Genomic DNA, 16,689 nt, shown 5'->3' on the forward strand with positions numbered 1-16,689 from the left:
ACTGCAATAATTCTGCGGGGTCCGTGACACTATCGTGAAGAGACATCAAGGCGAGAGCCACTAGGCTAGGGAGCCTACATGACCGGCCGTTCATGTAGGCTCCCTACACTAGGCCAGGTTACAGCGTCCTCTTTAGACACGTTTTCCATTACACCGTCATCCTATCGGACGCCCGCTAAGGTTGGTCTGCATAGGCGTAGCCCTGTTTTTAAAGCAATTATTGTTTTGACTGACCTGTGTAGCCGGTGATGATGTTCCGAAAACCCTCCTCAGTTGGCGTGCACCAAACAAGTGATATAAAAGAAAACAAATTTTTGTTCTGGAGCTGGGGTTTAAACCCGGGTCCCCCGGTCCGAGAGCGCGTGTCTTGCTTGCCCAATGTGAACTGAACTGAAGCATACGAATGCGTTCTACCGACGATGTACGAAACAATTGGAAAGCAGTACACTTGCGACGTGCGCTTCATTGAAATATTTCGTGTTCACGGGCTAAAAGCTATCTGCTGAACAACGCGTAAGGTCGATATCAGGAATTGGGCATTTCAGAAAAATTTCGACTTCGAGGAAATTGAATTCCTAAAATGCGTTTCCATGAACGTGTGATGGTCCTTTCATTGGGTCGTTCTACAGGATGACGAACACTAGAAAGAACACGGTAGACGCCATGCCCATCGAGCCCGAAAACAGCGTTCCGTCTATTCTTCTAATTTGGATTTGAGCAGCGCGCTCCAAGTGTCAACTACGCACTACCAGCGACTCCCTACTTTGGCTCTTCTAGCTAGCAGTTCACTCCTTTCGCAAACGCGGCCACTGCAGCGAGCAAACTCACCTTCGTGCGGCTTATAGCTTCAACGCAAACTTTGCAGTGAAAGCACAAGACGTACAAACCTCCTTCCCTCACGAGATAAGCGCGCGAGCACCGGCGACCACGCCCTGGCGGGCAAAGTGAAGGTCGGACGCGCGCAACGTTACTAGAAACGCTTGACGCGCGCATCCCAACTCCGGCAAAGCAAGAGCGGAGCGACAACCTTCGATGATGATGATATGTGTGGCCAACTACACTTTGTACGGGGTCGACTCGCTATTGGTGTCTTAGCCTATTAAAAATAAATAATAAATATACACATATTCACGAGGCACATAACTCCAGCACTGTGCGTGTCTATTGTGTCCTTCCATCACGTCTCGTTTCTACAACACCCGATGTATCTAGCATAGTAGCTACCACCGCGTCTAAAGCGCGCCCTTCGCGCCATCTTGCGAGTGAGTGAACACGGGACTTTACGCTGAAGTACCTCCGAGCGCTTCATACCACCAGCGGTAAATGGTGTATATAAAAAGCTCACGGTTAGTATGGTGCACGTAAGGCGCGTGGCAGAATTGTTTAACGCGGCGCACTGCGGAGCGAATGGTCGCAGGTTAAAATTTTTTTCTTCTCATTGATTTTTCTTGCTGGCTTTTTATATACATATCCGGGACATGACGGCGACAGCAAATATCAGCCGAGAGTCCATATGATTGCCATCGCAATAAAAGGAGCAATGCGCTAGGCACGCCCACGCCGAGCTTTGCTTGCCCGAATTTCCCCGATTAGGGAAGGTCTCCTGATATCTTTTTATATAAAGAAAGTCAGGAGCCGCCACCTCTGGGAAAATTTTCCATGACGCGTACCATGTAGCCGTCAGGCGACGTAGTGTGCCGCAATGACGGACGCTGTACGTCGGATCTTTTGCCTCATGGCCTGTGTAAGGCTCTCGCCTTTAACGGATGAATAGGAAACAAGTAGTGAGGACAGAAGGAACAAGTAGACAGGGCTGCGGAGCGAATGGTTGATCCCTGACTTTCCCTCTCAGACAGAAAGGTTGGACTATGTCACATTACCGTGACCTGAGTGCCACGGAGGCTCGTTGTCCCAACCGTAACCGGTGTTGCCAGAGTAATGACCACTCTTTCAAGCCTTCTATAGTAATAAATGTATACGTAGGCCGTGCTGCTTCTTCTGGTGGTGTCCGCCGTCGCAGACCATGTGGCTTCGTGTGGCCTGCGTTCTGATTCTTCTGTGCACCCTGACGAAGCAAGGCGAAGCTCGTAGGCGGCGCATCTTCGACGACTGCCCCGAGAGCCGGCTGCCGGTGGCGGAGGCCGACCTCGTCCTCACTGCCACCGTAGAACGATTGCTCCAGAACGGGGCACAGGTGAGTTTCTCCCCACCTCAGTACGCGAAGGCACGCTTGACCAGTCATGGGTGCGGCAACCATGGCAGCTTAGCGGCTGTGCCGTTGCGCTGCTAAGCACGAAGACGCGGTTTCGAATTCGCCCTGAACTCCTACTATGGGGTTCCTTATAATTGCATCGTCGTTTTGCCAATTAAAACAGTTAATTTTAAAGCGACACCGTTAAAAAGAAACACTAGGTCAGACTAGGCTGATCAATTATCCTTGGAGAACTCATTCACAGCCAGGAATCTGGCTATTATCAATTTCTTCCTAGAAAAAAAAATGCAGGTCAAAGTTCGATTATTTTAGAAGGGCTGATAGGCGGCCATTACTCTATTTCGCGCCGAAATTTCGGCGCGTGAATGTCAATGTCAAAGACGGAAATCTGAATTACCGATTTCAGTCTTTTTTACTTGCATTTTGGGCACATTGGCTTAATAATTTCCTAATGCCTGCTTTGTTGTCTGGCCTCCTTAGAACTCAGCGTAATTCATTTTTATAACATAATAGGCTTCCCAAGCAACGCTTAGCGGCGCTGCTGCTCTTGACAGGCAGCGCCATCTCTGGCAGAAAAAGAGAAACTGGGGTGTCAGCACACGGCCACCTGGATCGGGGCGCGCGGACACCGCCGCGCGCCCCGATCCAGGTGGCCGTGGTCAGCAGCGCGCGTTTTCCCTTCTCTCCACCGCGTTGCCGCTCGCTTCCGTGCACGTGCAGAGCTCTCGCGGTGCACTTGCGGCGTCTCACAATGTACCGCTTGCAGTGCGGCTTTAAAAGGATTTTCAAGCTTGACTGGCACTTCCGAAAAGCGGACTTGATAAAATGAGAAAGGCTCGTCAATCACGTTAACGGTGAAGAGCAGACGATCGACGACAACGACGCCCGACTCAAGGCGAAATGCATTTCCAAAGTCGCGATTACACCGTGCAGGACGTATACCTCGAGGTAAGTCTCATTCTGTCATGTTAAAGATGAATAATGGTCCACATGCACTCCGAAATGAAGCCGTACACGCTATCGATGTTCTGCGGCGTGGACTACGAATCATATGATTGTTGTTTTGATATGGCATGCATGCGTACAGTAGCAGCCGTGTGCTTTCGTGAACAAACGTTTGCGGCGTGCGAAAAAAAGATTATACGGCCATGGCACTGCTTCCTGAGAAGGTTAGAGTCAAGTCCTCCGTGCCGCTGGAGAATCACCCGCCGATTAAGACGCGAGGCAGCTAGCTGAGCTTTAACCACTGTGAAGCAAGATGAACTGCTCGCCTCGTTTTTTCGGGCTCTCGCGTCATGCTTGCAGTCTCTTTTTATGATATCGACTTGACAGGCGTACAAAGCCTGCTGCGCGAACGCGGCTAGAAAATCGCACAAAGTCAGAAGGTGGTTACTTCAAGGTTGCAATTGCAAAGCATGTAATAAGTGCCAGTTATATTTAACGGCTTAAATATATATCACCCTAATAAAGTGACAAAAACAAAGGAAACCTGCAGAACGATGTCAAAGCTTGCTGAAAATGCACAGACGTCCGTTCCGGCGTGATAAAGCAGCCTTCCCGACGCGTGAAGTGCAGGCGCCGAACTTCTGACAATGTGCCGAGTTCAGTTGAATTCAACCAACCGCGCAATGTTAAAGGGGCCCTGCAACACCTTTCTTTGTTATATTGGAATAGTCCCATTATTGACGTATGACTCTTCACGAGCCATATGCCGCAAAAATTTTTCGAATCCGTCAAGTCTAAGTGGTGTTACCAAATTATAGAGATCACGTTCCGCAGCTTTCTCTCTCAACTCAACGCAGCGAGCGCGCGGAAAGCTGCGCGCGGCGTGAGGGGAGGGAAGGAGGGCGGAGGTGCGAGGAGGCGACGTCAGCGCCGGCGGCATTTTTTTCATTTTTTTCTCTCTGGCGTCTCGGCGCAACCACGTGGTCTGTGCCGCCACTTCCGGTCGGCTTGCGTCGTTCTCGTCGAGCGGAGTCGATCGCGCTGTGTATCGCGCGTGCTTGAAAACTGCGCGTCGGTTTGGTAATGTTGGGTGTGCACCTCGAACGCCGTAGTGTTTTCATCGCTCTGCCAACCATGGAAGCAAACGTGCGCGCTCGTTTGGAACGAATGACAGCTGAGATCGGTTTCGGCCCATACTCCGATACACCGCCTCGTAAGACGGCACTGGCAGACGACCCCGAAGCGCCGCCATTACCGGACGCCAGCATTGTTATCGGAGACATGCTGCGCCCGTGCCTCGGTCGGTCGTGAGAACGTGCCGACGATGCAGTTCTCAGCTGACGAGGCAACACTCGAACGGCTGCCACTCTCAACGGCAACCGGCGATGGTCAAAAGCACAGAAATATTCACGTTTTCGGCACTGAGCATGGCGAAGAAAACGGAACCACGCAACTACGAGCAGACGAGCTGTCGGTGAGACCGGAAGTGCTAATATTAATGTTTGTTCGGTGTTTTTAACGCGATAACATAATATAAACATACACATTATCTACTTATTGAACTCAAAATTAACAACGAAAGTAATAATGAGGGTGTTATCGTGATTATAACATCAGCCAATGGTGGAACTGCCGACAATCGCGTCATATTTTGCGGACTAATACATCATTTGTCGAGAGAAGAGGGAGCGATTTTCAGCTGACTTTGAGAATTTATAGTAAATTCCAGGCCGTGCGCATCGCTATAATATTTGGCTCGCGTGTTCTCGGGAGCCTCGACTACCGATCGGCAGCGCTTTTTGAGCATGCTCGAAAAGTGTTGCAGGGCCCCTTTAACGGTATAACGCGAATGTGAACGTTCAACAACGACGGGTAGGTCTCACGAACACGGGGAATCAGAACACAAAGTTGCTTTACCTACAACCGTAACTGGACTTTAACAATACGAGAAGACAGCGAGTAATCATTACTGTAGTCGCTGCGTGCATGCGCCGCGTTACTTACCGATTCAGGTAGTCGGAACGAACGAAAGCGATGAACTCAGACAGCCAAAATAGAAGGCGAGACAGCGCTGTCAGCTATCCACGCTTGCCGCCTTTATTACTCGTACGACACGCCCGGGAACCGATACAGTTTAACACGTGAATCGTTGTGCCTTGGTGTTGTCTGCACTGTTGTGGCTGGCCACTAAACCGCAATACCTCGGACCACGCTTGCGCTTCCGCGGGGTCGCTTCTGCCATCGAGGAAATGCGCAGCTTCGCACAGCAAGCCTCTTGGTTCAACGTACCCAGCTGACGGCCCCCCAGATACCCGCACCGAGAGAAGAACGCGTGCGCACGTGCGCTACCGCTACCGTGAAAGGGGCCGAGTCGGCCGCGCAAAGGTTCAGAGCTTTCCGACAGAGCCGCAGCGCGGCTGGCGCGGCGCTGTCGTCGCGCCGCAAACTTGAGCTTGGGTTCCCTATTGGCCTGGTGTGCGACCGATGGAGGCGCTGCGAGCGGCGCCTGTATGACGTCAGAGCGGGGATTCGCGCGCTTTCGTCTGCTGCGTAGGCTGGCGCCGTGTTGAAACCACCTTTGTGGTAAATCTAAACAAAAATGCAGTTCAATTGATTATCTTGCGTATGGTGGCTACTGACGCTGTTCGAACAACCGTGGGTCTGCTTTTAACGTTCATTTAGAACTACAGCTCTTTGTTTCTTGGAACTGCGGCCGCTTGTCTCCGCGGCGAGTGCTGCGCAATGGTGAAGTACTGCTCTGTGCCTCAGTGTACTTCGTCCGCTCGTGAAAAGCTTTCACAAATATCCTAAGGACTCAACGCTGAAGAAGAAGTGATAGTCAAGCTCAGAATGGGAAAGCGCCCCACAGCTTCATCGACCGTGTGCAACAAGCACTTCGCGGACAGTGACTTCTGCTACCCACCGTACGCACCACTCTTAGGTAAGCTTGTGGCTGCGTTTAAGCGCCTCGCCAATACTTAAACCGCTTATTGCACGCAGCCTGTAGGCATAGGCGACTTACACCAGGTGCGGTGCCGTTCCACAACCTAACGCGAAGGCCCCTAGACAAGGAGCCGACGACGCGGCCTCCGAATCACCTCGCAGGAAAGCCCGCCTCGTGAGCTCAGCTGAGCGGAGTGAGACTACGGCTGCATTTGCAGGGTGTACATGCGTGTTTTACTTATGAAGGCAAGCGCGCGCGTAGCGGACTGCTTATCATAAATTCATAAGCGAAACCTGTTGCCGCTGTTTAGTGCACATTCTCTAAAAGTTTTCACCTGAGGCAGTGCAGACACTTTTTTAAAAGCGGAGTTCTTTAAGCTTTTGGTTAGGCTGCGTGGCGTGAAACTCGACCCAGCTTGCTTGTGCCGCGTTAATTTCTGTGGCCCTGAGCGTTGAATAATCAGCGATTAACTATTTGTTATATTCTAATACCCATGCGACGGCCCTATGCGGTGTTAATATGAACTACGACGTAATATTGTTGTCCCTGAACCAACTATACGGGACAAACTGTGATCATGGGAATCGGCAGGGGGGTGTGCAACAAGGCGGCGCTTGCGCACTTGTTTGCAAGACGAGAGCTGCGACGGTGACGCGATCTCCGTTGACGACCTCGACCGCGCATTCAACAACGTGGCCTGCGTCGTACACCACCTCGCCCTCGATGAGGCACCGCGACCTTTCACAAGCTTTATCTACATACTTTTAGATGTTGGGGAACGGCACGCTTACTGAATTATCGAAAGAAACACCCAAACTAATTGGCATCGTACGGCGGAAACAAGATAACGAGCGAGAACACTCACACATAGTTTCACTTTCTTACCAGCAATGCGGTTTGATGGCATCGGCGCACTCGTCGGCCATCCGGATGATTTCTTGGCCCTGTCGATTCGGCCGCAACTAAAACAAGTTCAAGATTACACTCGAAAACATTCGTTGCCGGCGTTAGTTGACCGTCGCGAGGCTGTTCGTTCGACAAAGTTCCCGCCTGAAGCAGACGATCCACATACAGGAGCAGCGGCTGCTGCAGCGCTGTTGAGAGCGGAGTCCCCGCTCTGACGTCACACGCGAGAGGGCGCCACTCCAAGATCTCGAGGCCAATAGCCATGCATACGCCCGAGCAGACGCCATCAAAATCTATGACGTCACGGCTAGTCGGTGTGGCAAGCTCAAGGCAGCGTCGCCTTCTTGTTTTCTCATTGCACACTTTCTTCTCGCAGCAAAATTCGTTCGACAAAGTTCCCGCCTGAAGCAGACGATCCACATACAGGAGCAGCGGCTGCTGCAGCGCGGTTGAGAGCGGAGTCCCCGCTCTGACGTCACACGCGAGAGGGCGCCACTCCAAGATCTCGAGGCCAATAGCCATGCATACGCCCGAGCAGACGCCATCAAAATCTATGACGTCACGGCTAGTCGGTGTGGCAAGCTCAAGGCAGCGTCGCCTTCTTGTTTTCTCATTGCACACTTTCTTCTCGCAGCAAAATTCGTTCGACAAAGTTCCCGGCTGAAGCAGACGATCCACATGCAGAAGCAGCGGCTGCTGCAGCGCGGTTGAGAGCGGAGTCCCCGCTCTGACGTCACACGCGAGAGGGCGCCACTCCAAGATCTCGAGGCCAATAGCCATGCATACGCCCGAGCAGACGCCATCAAAATCTATGACGTCACGGCTAGTCGGTGTGGCAAGCTCAAGGCAGCGTCGCCTTCTTGTTTTCCTCATTGCACACTTTCTTCTCGCAGCAAAATTCGTTCGACAAAGTTCCCGCCTGAAGCAGACGATCCACATACAGGAGCAGCGGCTGCTGCAGCGCGGTTGAGAGCGGAGTCCCCGCTCTGACGTCACACGCGAGAGGGCGCCACTCCAAGATCTCGAGGCCAATAGCCATGCATACGCCCGAGCAGACGCCATCAAAATCTATGACGTCACGGCTAGTCGGTGTGGCAAGCTCAAGGCAGAGTCGCCTTCTTGTTTTCTGATTGCACACTTTCTTCTCGCAGCAAAATGGATGCTTTTGTTGTTGAGAAAGAGTATTTTACTCACACGATAAAGGTCGTTGTTGTTTTTAGTGTGCCCTTAATTTTTTTCTTTCAGTTTCGTGGGCACAATAGCGCTTTAGTGAGCATGCTGGAGCGACGCTCCCCTCATCTGGGCACTGTATGCAACTGCAGAGGACTCGCTATCTGTGTATACGAGGCAGGATATGTGGGACAGGGCGGCAGAAGAGGCGTGTGAAGATTGTATCCCTCATTGTATCGCAAACGAGTGCTTTATACGGAAGTCAATGGTACCAATAGCGAAAACTAGTGGTATTTTCTGACACGATGCTAGTTGTTAGTTGGGAACAGCAAGGCGTAAAATTGGAAATAAATTCTTGCGGGCTGCACCCTTCTGCTTTACCTCTGACAGGGGAAGCTACATTGCATGCGTTTAAAAGAATGTCAATCGATTTATTTCACTTTGCAAATAAAGATGACAGTATCGCCACACCTTCGGGACACTTTAGGAATGCATGAAAGATAGGCTGCCGGAGGTCAACAGCTCCAAATTATAGAAGGTCCGAGGGAACTTTAAAAATGGATGCCCTTCTAAGCGACCATTTCTGTGTAGCTTGGGTTCCGGCAAACTTGTCTATATGTGATGGAATTTGAACTATTTAGTGGGGTAAGTCAATATTCATGGAGTGCTCACGTAACCCATGTGGTCACTGGGCGTACCATTTATCGCAAGCTGTGGCTCAGTATCTCCGTTATAGCTTGCTTAGAACACCAGCATCGATAATATGAAAATAAAACTTACTGTGTTTCTTATGTGTTTCTTGCTGGGATATTTCTACGTCAATTTAATGCAGCGAAGCTCTATGAAGGTGTGCTAACGCGTTTGGAAATCCTGCAAATGGCGTTTCTGAAAAAACAACTTACATTTTCCGATGAATCATTTATTTACAGTTACGAACATCTTCTCAATTAAGCTTGGATTAGGTGGGGGCGTGTATCAATGGCTTTTCCGGCACGTACGAGTGCACGAGCACGCCCTGGTGAAGCGCGACATCTGCGTGACTTTCTCTTTTTCGTTCCATGACGCCGGTGTGCGTTCAGTGTTTCTTTTGGAGGGTTGCAAATGTCAAGAGGAAATGGATAAGAAGATTGTACAAACTTCTGGCAAAGGTCATCCGCTTGATTTCATCTGGGGGTTACAATTTCGACCGAATGTTCATTTCCAAACTCACGATTAATGACCTAACGTTGGAGTGATATCGTACATGGTTGTATAATCTTCATAGGTATACATCCGGCAAGACAGTTCTTGTAGTACGATACCAGCGCAGCTAGTGAGGACTGCAGGCACAACCCCGAGTCGCAAAGGTCGCGCGACCGATCTTGTCTCAAACGGTCACTTTAATCGGACAATCAACGGGTTCGGGTCAGCGTCTCTCTGCTAGATTTTTCGTCCTCGCAATAACTGGAGCTGCAAGGCTGCTGTGAAGTGGCGCAAGAGACGGAAGTCGGCATACGCTGTTTATTTCTGTGACGACGCGAGAAGACGCCAGTCTTGAAATGCGCTCTGGAGTGGACAACCAGCATGTCGCACTCGTTGGTGTGAACGCGGGTTGCTGCTGCTGTGTGAATGGCCGCCTCGAGTCGTGGACGGTGTTGCGATATGTGCGAATATGGCACCTGACCCCATTGTCTGTTGCAGGTCAGCGTGCGAGTGCATCGTCCTCTGAAGGGTGGCCCCCGGGAGTTGGGAGGCTCGGTGCTTCTGGTGGAAGGTCTGGACAACGACGCCCTGTGCGGCACGCGGCTCACACAGGGCGACACGCGCCTCTTCCTGCTCAAGGGCGGCGCCTCTGAGGGCCGCACCAGGCTGCTGTCGTCCCCGTTGCGCGTCACGCTGCCAAACCTGGACAGGCTGCAGGCCGCCGTCAACGGTATGTGAGGTTTCACTATGGCTCCTCACTAACATGCCGCTAACTGGTGCCCAAATGTCGTTTTTTTTTCATTCTTGCTTTTTCACCTTGAACGAAGTTTGGCTTGCGCACGTACCTCTGCTATATAGAAGACTTACCCTGTGGACATCCCTCGTTTGAATATCTTGTCTCCTGAATCAGGCATGTGCAAGTCTCAATTTTCAGCAGTTGGTTTGTTTGTTGACCTCGCTTTCGACTATGGGCATGTTCCCTTTTAGAATGGAAGCAGCTTAGAGTCAACAGTTGTGCTGTTTCTTCCGCTCGAACTGCAGTTATAAATGTGATAATTGTACACTAAGAATTTTTCGAAAACTCAGAAGAGGTTAGGCTATCTGACCCGTTTTCGTTAAAGCAATAGCGGTAGTCCATGACAGAACCTGTTTACTCTCCTCTATTGGGCCAGAGGACGAAGGATGAGGTTGTCGTTCGTAATAATTTGTATGCGGGGAAATGGGAGAACATAGCGCCGGTTTCGACAAGGCAGCGGAGACTAAAGGTTCTATGCAGGATGGCGCGAGTTTGGCGAAACTCGGAATCTTTCCGAGCTCTGGCGACACCCCCTTTTGAACGAGCTAACAGTGGAAAAGTCAAATCCACCCCTCAGCGCGCGCAGCGTTCCATTGCTTACGATGAAACGAGGTGTCACGACAAGGGCGGTCGACAAAGTTGGGTGGTGTCTTCAAGCCAGATGCATCTTGTTTCATTTGTTTGTTGTTGCACTGAGTGCAAAAGTGCACCCATGAAAGAAAAGTGTCAGAAAGATTTACTAACAATATTTTTTAGATGTACGGGCTATTTAAATTCAATTTCAAGCTTTTAATTTCTGCACTAAGTATCCTTGAGAATAATCAGCACTGCGGCCTCTAAGATTAGCTGTACATGGCATGCACGTCATGATTTTCAAGTTACCACCTGTGATTTATGTTATTCATACAGTCACATCACGCTGTACGATATTTGGCACATGTCCTGATAGCTAAACGGCCGCAAGCGCACCATCAGCGGGGCAGGTGTTTCATGGCGTACATGGCATGCATGTCATGATTTTCATGTTACCACCTGTTATTTATGTTAGCCACATAGAAATGTCTCGCCGTACCAATTTTGGTGTATATCCACTTAATTAAACGGCCGCGAGCGCCCCGAGATCATGTCATGCAAATCATGCGTGTCATGATTTGTACGATAGGACCTGTCACTTATGTTTGTCATACGTTCTTGTGAGGTCATACTAATTTTGGTATTTGTCAATTAAGTTAACGAAACGGCTGCAGAGGACCAAGACCGTGGCATGTAAATCATGCTGTTCATGACATGCATATCATGATTTTCATGTTATGACCTGTCATTTATGTTCGTCATACAGTCATGTTATGTCATAGCAATTTTGGTATACATTCCATTAACGAAACGGCCAGGAGAGCACAAAGTCGTAGGCGGCTAGATAGATAGATAGATAGATAGATAGATAGATAGATAGATAGATAGATAGATAGATAGATAGATAGATAGATAGATAGATAGATAGATAGATAGATAGATAGATAGATAGATAGATAGATAGATAGATACGATCAAACTCGCAGAAGTTCGCTAAGAAATGCCTCGCATTTAAAAATTACAAAATTGAAGAATCATGCAGTCGCAGAGAGAGTACAAACATGTCTAAAAAAGCCAAACACGTGTTAAACTTCAGTTGCGAGTACCGTGTCGCCCTGTCGCCTTTCTTTCTATGTGTGCTGTGGTTTTGTTTTGCTGCTTTCTTTAACTATGAACTTAAATCCTGACTGCTTTACAGCCTCTATACGTGCATGGTCAAATTCTACTCAACCTCATGGCATATCATGTCCTAGGATCCAATGTGCCAAGCCACCAGCCACTATTTATAAAATATGTTCAATTTTAAGCTTGTGATTGCCTAATTGCAAGTTGATTTTGCAGCCTTAATGCTGGGCTTAATTTTCAATGTGGTAATTATGCATAATCCATGAAGTGAGGAATTAAAGGTGAAGAAGTTTAAGTTGCTGATTGCATTGGCTGGTATGGATATATTGCGAATATAGATGTACTAATTATGTATAATAGAAGTATTCGTATATTGCAGTCATGTGATAATGCCGATAAGTTCGCAAGCATATTTCCAGAAATTTACATTAGTTGTCAAATATCTGTGAGGCAGCGTTGTCATTTTGTGGGCATTGCTGAATGCTTTCATAAATCGTGGTAAGTGGATCTACAATCAATTCTAAAACTTTCTGCAGGAAACTCAACTGTATGATCATGTGCGACATGTTTTGATGCCATAGTGCAATCTAATGCAATAAAAAAAAAAACCAGTACATGCCTATCGGCATGGTTGCATATTTCTCAAAAGTGACGCTAGCCTTATTGTACTAATTTCTATAGTTGCCTTCGTGTGTAGTCTGGCAAGTTTCTTGCGCGTCCCATTCCTTTGGATTGTGCTTAGACACTGCCACTGTGAAGTGCACATGTGAATGTGCATTATGATGACATTTTACGCACTACTTTCATTTTGTTTTGCTGCAGTGAATTATATATATAGTTCTTGGGCTGTACTGTGTATGTTGTTCCACATGTTCATTCAATATTGCGTGTAGGTTCTGTGCACAAAGATGAAAATATACATATGCTTACACTGACATGAGAACTGCTACTGTTTCGATTCCAATAAAATAGTGCAAACACTGTTTCTTGTATCAGTTGAGGTATGACTATTTGTCGTGCATTCAAATGGAAGAAATGAACTTCTGCATGCAATAAAAATTGGTGAAACACTGGTCGCTCAATTTAACGGCTTGTGTTTTATTACCAAACAAGTAGAACAGATGATTTACACATTACAACACATTGTAGAAGAAAAATAGGCGACAGGCAGTTAGGCAACAGGTCATCACTGTGTTCTAACGTAGATTGGGTGATATCTCATCAAGCGTAGCATAATTGAAGGTGCCTGTTGTACAATGTGCAGGTGGACGAGGGAGTGCACATGTGACCGAGTTTTTCCAGTTTTGTACCTATTTGCTACAGTCCCTGCGTTTCTGTGTTATGTATGTAAACTTCTGAATTGCGAACAAGCTGACCTGTCTACTGCTGTGAATAGAGTGTACTAGCAATTCAAGAGAACCATTATTTTCTGAAGAACATCTGTTTCATTGAGGAAGACAGTAATACATATTTTTGTAAAATTCCTACTGCCCTATCAGCGCAAGAGGAGTACCAAGTACACATGGGCGTTCACAAGGGAGAAGTGCAAGTGCATTACCTTTTTTTATTTTGCGGGAGATATGTCACTGGTAAATTTGTGGATGTTGTGCTTTACAAACGTCACTACATTAGCTTTACATCGGGGCACGCTTTCGGCATTCGCTTTAACGCGGTGGTGTGATGCTTAATAATAACGGCTAATTAGTAAGATAGTAGGTTCTCTACGAGTATGAAAGCAACTAAATACAAAATATCAGTTTTAGAGAACCACTGTATGCCACGCTAAAGTGCCAATTGGAAATAAGTACTACTTGCGGAAATAGATTATCGTTCAGCTGCTCAGAAGGCGCTGTTGCCCCTGCTTGCAGCTCGCGACAGTAGGCGCGCTTTAAATGTACTGTCGGCCGCAAAAGTTTGCGGGATCTGCAGCGCGTGGCGGAGCGAGCGAAAAACTGCATTGCTGCGTCACATACCGTGACGCGGCGTGTGTTGAGGCTATCGGCCGCGGCCTTCGCGATTAGATCCGGCAGCAGCACGTTGTCTAAACGCGCCGTCGCTAATCGCCGAGGCCGATAGCCTCAACACCGGCCGCGTCAAGGTAGGTGACGCAGCAATGCATTTTTCCGTCATTCCGCCACGCGCTGCAGATCCCGCAAACTTTTGTGGCCGACAGTACCTAATGGTGGCGCGTTACAATATCCTTGAAACTGTGGCGTCTGCGTGTGTAATTTTTATATGTGATGGGAACGGCAGCCGCGAGCGCGCCGACGGTAGAAGAGAACGATGTACACGGACACGCTCGCGCTCAGTGGCCGTTGACAGTGAGTCGCGGCCGAGTCTTGGAATGATAAAGACGTGTTGCTCAGTGTCTCGTCCTCGTCTCTGAGGGGTTCTGCGCGGCGGCTGGACCAGACCCCTACAATGCAAACACAGACTGTCTTAGAACAGCTCAGAACACGCTGCTGCCACTGGACGCGTGCAGCTCGCGGCAGAAATTACTACAATTACCCCACAGCATACGCCCATAGAATGCACATACGTTCGGCCAACTGAAGATACCTTTGTCAAGCTGGCATCCACGAATTTGAGGCGAGCGAAGCATTGTCGATATATGGAAAAGGACTCAAGAGGGCACACGTTTATCATTTTTATAACAGCACGATACGGCGAACCGAAGAATTCTGAGCCGAAGGTCTTCTCTTCGGCCTGCATGACGCCCCAAAAATTATGTAATGGCCTTATGTAAGCTTAAACACAGGCCCATGATTCTTCGAATACGACTGGAAGCAAAAGTACTCTCAGTGAGTGGACAGTGAAATTGAGGTTCTATTATTTCGACCTTACCGCTGAATCCATCTTCGGTATATCTTTTACGTGAAGTGTATTATCCAAAGGTCAAAGGATTGTGGGCATTTTCTGTCAGCAAAATAATAGTATTAAAACCCTTAGCTATAAACCAACCCTCATGGTTCACGAGGGGGCGCTCTCCGGTCTGTTAATTAAGAACCTGCTTGCAACTCGATCTGTGCAGTCACTGATCAAGTCAGCACGAGATCCGTGTCGTTAGAACTCAACGCCACGCACAAGTCTTGTAAGAATTGAGGCCGGTTATTACATCTAAAACTAATCGAAACAAGCGAGGTACAAGACGCTGCGATACCGAAAAGGTCGTGCGGCCAAATTTAAGTTACGCTCGAATGTGCGCGGGCGCACTGAGTTCAGCAGACGGCAGTTGGCTTCTACCGGAAGTGACTCATCTTTTCGAAAACTCGCAACGAAGTTTTTCCATATTTCAGCCTGTTTATTTAAGTACAACAACTATTGCACACAGTGTGAACGGGAACAAGCGCATCTGATCCAAACACCGCTCTTGATTTATGTCGGCTGTTGGCCAATAAGGATGCTATGTCTTTTGCGACGCGAAGAAACAGATACGTGACGTCAGCTGACAGGCGCCCGCCCACCGACGAGTGAGATCCGGCCTCTTATTGAAGAAAGGACGCCTGAGGAAACAGCAAGTTCGCGCTCCGCTTGTAATCTTTACATGGCGCGCACGACTGCGATATTTGGCTGAGCTGTTCATAGCCGTGTCTGCTTTCCGCAAGATGTGTTTTTTGAACAAGCACGAGGGGTGCTTCATGACCCATTTAAGGGAAAAGGAGAGGGCAGAGCGTGTTAGTGGCATCTCAATGTTATTGAAATCAAGAACAGGGAATGGGCATGGGCAGAACATTTAGCGAGAACCGTTGAAGATAACCGCTGATCATTAGGGGTAACAGACTGGATTCCAAGAGAAAGCAAGCGCGGTAGGGGTTGCCGAACGTTAGATGGGCTGATGAGGTTAAAACATTTGAGGGGGCACAGAACCGGGTTAATTGGAGAAATGTGGGAGGGGCCTTTGTCCTGCAATGGGGGTAGTGAGGTTACTGATGGTGATGTTCAAGTGCACGTGCAGCGATGGGGATCAGACAGCACCACCTCGTTAAACAAACTTCAGTTTATCGTGGACGCTGGACGGCATGGTTTGTTCTTAGAAAAAAAAATAGGTGTTCGAGTTGCTGATGTCGCTGTGAGGCATACGTATTGTGGAGCCATACACTTGTGGATAAGCGAAGAATTCGTTCCTTTTTGCGTTCGTAAGCGAAGAATTATTCGTTTTGCGGACGAGCAATAATTTTTAGGATGGATAAAGACGTTATCGAGGTACGGAAAACGTCATGTGAGCAGGTAAAACAGATTAACTGTAATCTTCTTCAATCGTCTGGCGTTGGCCAGGCAAGACCGCTGTCTCCCGCCTCAACCCCAGTCTGCGGCTGGCGAACCCCGAAAGGGCGTCCGGCCTCGACTCGGCCTACTCTTCTGTCCATTTGAGAGCGCGTCTCTACCGCATCTCTAGCCGTCGCCGTCTGCGTGAGTGCGTCTGTGACTTGCCTTCACAGTCTGCGCTACAGGCTCCGCGTCCCGATGAACAGTGACTCTGCCTTTTCTTCCGTGTGGACATCTTCTGTGAAATGTTCGCGTCTTTTAACATTTTCCTACTCTTCAAAAGGACAGACTTATGGGCTAGTTACTGTTGTTAACTTCTTTTGCGCTTGCATTTTGTGTGCATTTCTCTCTCCCTGGTTATCTTTATTTCTGCTGTGTAAATGTATTGAGTGTTTGGCTTCGGTTGTGCACAAATGGTCTCGCCTCGTTTCTTGATGAATCAGCTGAATGTCTAGAAGAACCTACACGAGATCGTATTAATTGAATAGCCTCGTGACAATGCGTCAGTCGCTCTTTTCACGCGTTGTTCTATTGGCACACTGTTCGCGAAGTTTCTGGATTGAGTTTCAT

The 16,689-nt window shown here is 48.6% G+C and overlaps 1 protein-coding gene across 1 annotated transcript in view; it reads left to right on the plus strand.

The window, feature by feature from the left end:
* The window catches only part of LOC119390922 (agrin), a 43,380-nt gene that overhangs the window by 12,539 nt on the left and 14,152 nt on the right, over positions 1–16,689 (plus strand). The window contains exons 2-3 of the mRNA XM_037658634.1: positions 1,984–2,194; positions 9,858–10,089. Of these exons, the coding sequence (XP_037514562.1) occupies positions 1,984–2,194; positions 9,858–10,089 (443 nt within the window). The remainder of the gene's footprint in view (positions 1–1,983; positions 2,195–9,857; positions 10,090–16,689) is intronic.

The sequence above is a fragment of the Rhipicephalus sanguineus genome, chromosome 4, assembly GCF_013339695.2.
Source record: "Rhipicephalus sanguineus isolate Rsan-2018 chromosome 4, BIME_Rsan_1.4, whole genome shotgun sequence".
NCBI lineage: Eukaryota > Metazoa > Arthropoda > Arachnida > Ixodida > Ixodidae > Rhipicephalus > Rhipicephalus sanguineus.